The sequence below is a fragment of the Austrofundulus limnaeus genome, unplaced genomic scaffold (genome assembly GCF_001266775.1).
Source record: "Austrofundulus limnaeus strain Quisiro unplaced genomic scaffold, Austrofundulus_limnaeus-1.0 Scaffold61, whole genome shotgun sequence".
NCBI lineage: Eukaryota > Metazoa > Chordata > Actinopteri > Cyprinodontiformes > Rivulidae > Austrofundulus > Austrofundulus limnaeus.
This window is the reverse complement of record NW_013952463.1, coordinates 2,029,323-2,033,782: the sequence shown is the minus strand read 5'-3', so window position 1 is coordinate 2,033,782 and position 4,460 is coordinate 2,029,323. Positions and strand designations below refer to the sequence as shown.

The 4,460-nt window shown below is 38.2% G+C and overlaps 1 protein-coding gene across 4 annotated transcripts in view; it reads left to right on the top strand.

Annotated features, from left to right (window-relative positions):
- The window catches only part of nrd1a (nardilysin a (N-arginine dibasic convertase)), a 51,452-nt gene that overhangs the window by 25,536 nt on the left and 21,456 nt on the right, over window positions 1-4,460 (top strand). For all 4 annotated transcript variants that reach the window (XM_014009793.1, XM_014009794.1, XM_014009795.1 and 1 more), the window contains one exon: window positions 1,391-1,511. In XM_014009793.1, the coding sequence (XP_013865247.1) occupies window positions 1,391-1,511 (121 nt within the window). The remainder of the gene's footprint in view (window positions 1-1,390; window positions 1,512-4,460) is intronic.

The following is a 4,460-nucleotide window of genomic DNA, read 5'->3' as shown; positions in this document are numbered from 1 at the left end:
CAGTCAGCAAATTAAACAGAGAAACAAAGACAGCAGAGGTTTTTATTTTATTTTATTTTATTTTATGGCAGAGACTTTTGGGGATGTTTTTGTTTATTTATTTATTTTTAATGGTAGAGTTTGGAAATGTATTACGGACCGAAGAATTCCTTTTTAAATGGAAGTTTAGCAACTTTAGCTAATGACATTTTTTGCTACCATGAGATGTTGCAAATTGCAGTTACAAGTACAGCCCTAATTTGTTTTGGGGAAAAAAAAAGCTATTTTTAACATGAGTATTAATATCTGTTATGAATTCAGACAGGAAGGTACAAGCCGCACCAAATTTGAAGTTTTGAAGTTGATACATTATATTTACATGTTCAATAATTTAATTACTTCCTCTTTTAACTTCCACCACAAGTCCATTTGACTGATCACAGCTTACCCAAACTATGCCCACAACCAAGGAACTCATTAGCAAAGCTATATTTTTAATTAGATTAGGAGTTAGTGAAACTAACCTCTGTGCCTTTCACTGCTAAGGATAATGATAATAAAAAATATCAGTAGCAGTGAGTAACGAGCATATCATCATTTTGTCTTTCCTAAAAGGAGTAGAAAGGAGTATAAACTTAATAAATCTCACTCCTGATCTATGATTGTGTGAATTGTGAGTTGTGCTTATCAATACATTGAGATATTTAATTTAAGGACATATTAACCATCGATATGGAAAAAATAGGATTATTTAAAAAAAAGTTTTGACATCATGACTTTACAGTGAGTATATTTAACTAAATACTGTATCTTATGAGTTGATTGTTTACATTATTTGAAACCAGATGAACTCTAAAATGAAGCGACTAAAAATCCAAAGCACAACACAACAACATAAATAAATAATCAAAGCCTGTTTATTATTCACAAGCTGCTTTTCTTTCTTTCATTTTTTTGTGAAATTTTTTCTGCCTAATGTTTTTGAAGTCAGTTCAGTCAATTCAGCTTTTGCCTTGACTCAACTTATATAATCATCTCATTGAGTCGTCTTTGACTGATTATATAACTTATCAAAGTTTTAAGTGGCTACAAGCTTGTTTGTTTTTGTTTGTTATGAATGAATAAAAGCCTTCCCACAAGGACAAACCAACATAATAACCATAAAACATCAGGTTTTTTTTTTTTACTTTTCTCAGGGCTCAACACAAAGATGTGTGTGTGTGTGTGCGCGTGGTATTTTCTTTTTTTCTACTCAACACTGCACTTATTTCAACACCTAATGTGATTACTGTTGCCACTTTACAGCTCGAAGTGTGTCTGCTTCTGACATGTGCGCTCATGTCTCTGTGTGTGTGTGTGTGTGCGCTCATTGTCCGTGTGTGTATTCATGTCTGTGTGTGTGCGTTTGCAGGTGTTGGGCCCTAGCTTTATACGGAGGAAACAGCGAGACGGGCTTCGACCAAAACACCACGTACTCCATCTTCTCCATCTCCATCACCCTCACTGACGAGGGCTTCCAAAACTTCTACCAGGTACTGAAAGCTCCAAGCAGTTCTCTGCTCTCCACACCTTTTATTATTCCTCCCTACTTTCCTCTTCACTGTCGGGTAGGAATGTGTGATATGGCAAAAGTCATATCACGATATACATTATGATGAGTGGCGGTAACGATATATATCACGATATAAAACTTATAACAGAAAATAAATAAATCACACATTAATTGAGTGGAATAAATATGTATAGGTAAAAAAATGTAGACCTTAAAATCTCCTTTTTTAAGGGACACTTTAAAGTCTCCCATAAAAATCTAAATTTAAGGGAGATCTACCACAATAACTTTAATGTAACAGATATCTGCATCCATTGGATGTTGTGTTTGGAATCACCTGCTTCGTTTTAAGGTGGTAAAACAAATTGCTTGTATTTATTCCTTTCTACACACTTTGCAGATTATTTTTTCTGCACTCCACCTGTTTAATCTGTGCACGCTCCGGCGGGGTGACAATCATTATAGTCGCGCTTTGGAGTGCGCGCGCATTCGGCCGTGCGTCGTCGCGCTATGACCGCAGGAGAAACGAGGTCCAGACTGATTTTTGTGCATCCCACCTGAGCACTGACTTCACCTGCAATGACAGTCGCCTCGCTGCGTGGAAATGAATGGAGAGCGAGCGACGTCGCCTCTCGTGTGTCGAGCCCTTCACACATGCCGCGGCGCGCGCTCCTTCCGCAGCAGGCAGTGTAGTCGGTCGGCATCCGACCGGAGGACGCGCCGTCACGTACATATGTAAACAGTTCGGCGTTCATTTTCACACACCCGAACCAGGTCTAGATAAGTTTTTCCGCCCCCTCTTCATTTGCGCTTTCAGCCACGCTTCCTCTGTTTTGACTCCAGCCGGTTACATCATCAAAAAGAATTGCGCGGTTGGCCGGTAGACTACAGATCTCTATCATAGGACAAAATTACATCGTTTCTACCGTGTATCGTTTATATCGCGCATTCCTACTGTCGGGTAAATCTTCAGCTCAGTTGTTTTTATTTTCTCGTTGGATCAAACGGGATCAYAGTTTTCCTCCCATTTTGTTTGTGTGACGCTGACATTAAAATGTTCCTATACACTCCAGCGATGAGAACTAATAAAACACACGCGAGCAGAGATTGGGAGTGTGACACGGAGGGCCCGTTTCTCTTGGCTTTAGAGGTAATTTCAAGGAAGCTGTGTGCATTATCTGTTGCTATGACAACCCTTGTGTTAACCTCAGACTCAGTGGGCGATCATTCAACAAGAAGATGCTCTTCTTTGTCTAAACTACTTGACTGAGAAATATTCCAGGCACCACACCTACATCGGWAACTTTCGTAGAAATTATGAAACAGCCTTGAGAACATTGACAGTCTTTCGATTYGGTCGTGGTGTTGGATTTTCACCAAAGCTGTCTGGAGTTATAAGGATGAAAGACGACCTATTATGATTTTAAAAACAGTTAAGTAATTTAGTGGCATATTTGTAACCTTGCTCACCTAAATTCCACATCATTTTGTCGCTCCATCAAGACCCAGAAGTCGATATGTTTTATTCATCTAAAAAAAACCTTTGCTCTTTAAATAGATGGGCTTTAGTGAAGCAAACAGACTCGAGGTGGGGTCGACAAACACTGTCAGTCCTGTCACCAAACTGCCAGTGGGCTGCTAGATTCTGTGTTAGCYGCATTCATCCTCCTTGTAAGACAAACAGCGAGTGAGCTAAATAAGAAGCTGCTGCAGACAATAAAAAAAGAAGAAAAACYCAGCAGTTCAGGGAAATGCTCCCTCACTGCTGCAAGGCAGCGTCTGCTTAGAGGGTTAATTTAGCAAGAGAATTGTTCGTTAGCGTGGAACATCAAGATCGTAAGACACTGCAGTTTTAGTGAGACATGTTTAAATGCACTGAATGTCAAAAATAAAACATCTAAACGAACAGGAAAGCCTCACAAATAATTAATTAACATTCAGCAGCAGCTTTGATATGTTTTATTTGAAAGTGACAAGGACATTAATAAACATCAGAAAGAAAAACGGGTATAAATAAGCCAGAGTTAGCAAGTTTTGTTTTTTTAATTCGTTGTAACAATAAATAAAAAACAACCTTCAAATAATGCAATAATGGTAATAAGTGTGTATAAGTATAAAAATGTACAGTTATGTACCACACCCGTTTGTTGCACTGACACATCATACTGTAGTTCATAGACATTTTCTATAAGATGAATGTATGGAGATAAATTAGTCTCAAAGATTTGAGCGAGCGCAACAAGATTCACACAAGTGCATGGATCTGTTCCCATGTAAATGTGATTTTTGAGAATTTCTTACCACTGCAGATTCACATGCGTAATGCTGCGTGTAAGGCTGGTGAAAAGCTGGGACATCTGATCCTTATCAGATTTTCAAGGTTATTGGGAAAAGACGTTTCTGACTTAGTACAATAGCTCATAAACTCTATACGCTTACATTGACGTTACTGGGTTTCAAAAATGTTAATTTTGTGGACTGTAGGGCTCAAATAAACAACCTAAATTGAGAATATAAATAAATTTTATTAGAACAAATGAATACTGGGCACAGAAAGTAAGGATATTTGTGTTTGGTAGAATAAATGTTTACCGGGCACCTGATTGGCAGCACCTGGGGGTACCAGAAACTCAATACAAGTGTCACTAGCAATTAGCTGTTTAGCAATAGGAGAGAAATTTTGGCAAATATTTTACATGTGCACAAACCACATACTCAGCTCTACTGCTCATCCCAGAAATGCATGTTTCTTACAAATGTGGCTCAATTTAAAGGGGCAATTTCATGTAAAATCAACTTTTTTGAGTTTTATATCATGTTATAATGTTATACTCTCATAAAAGACATGCCCAAAGCCTTGCTTTGACTCATTCATGCATGTTTGAGAAATCCTGCAGTGTTTTTAGGCAGCCATGCTGAGGAGCAAAAC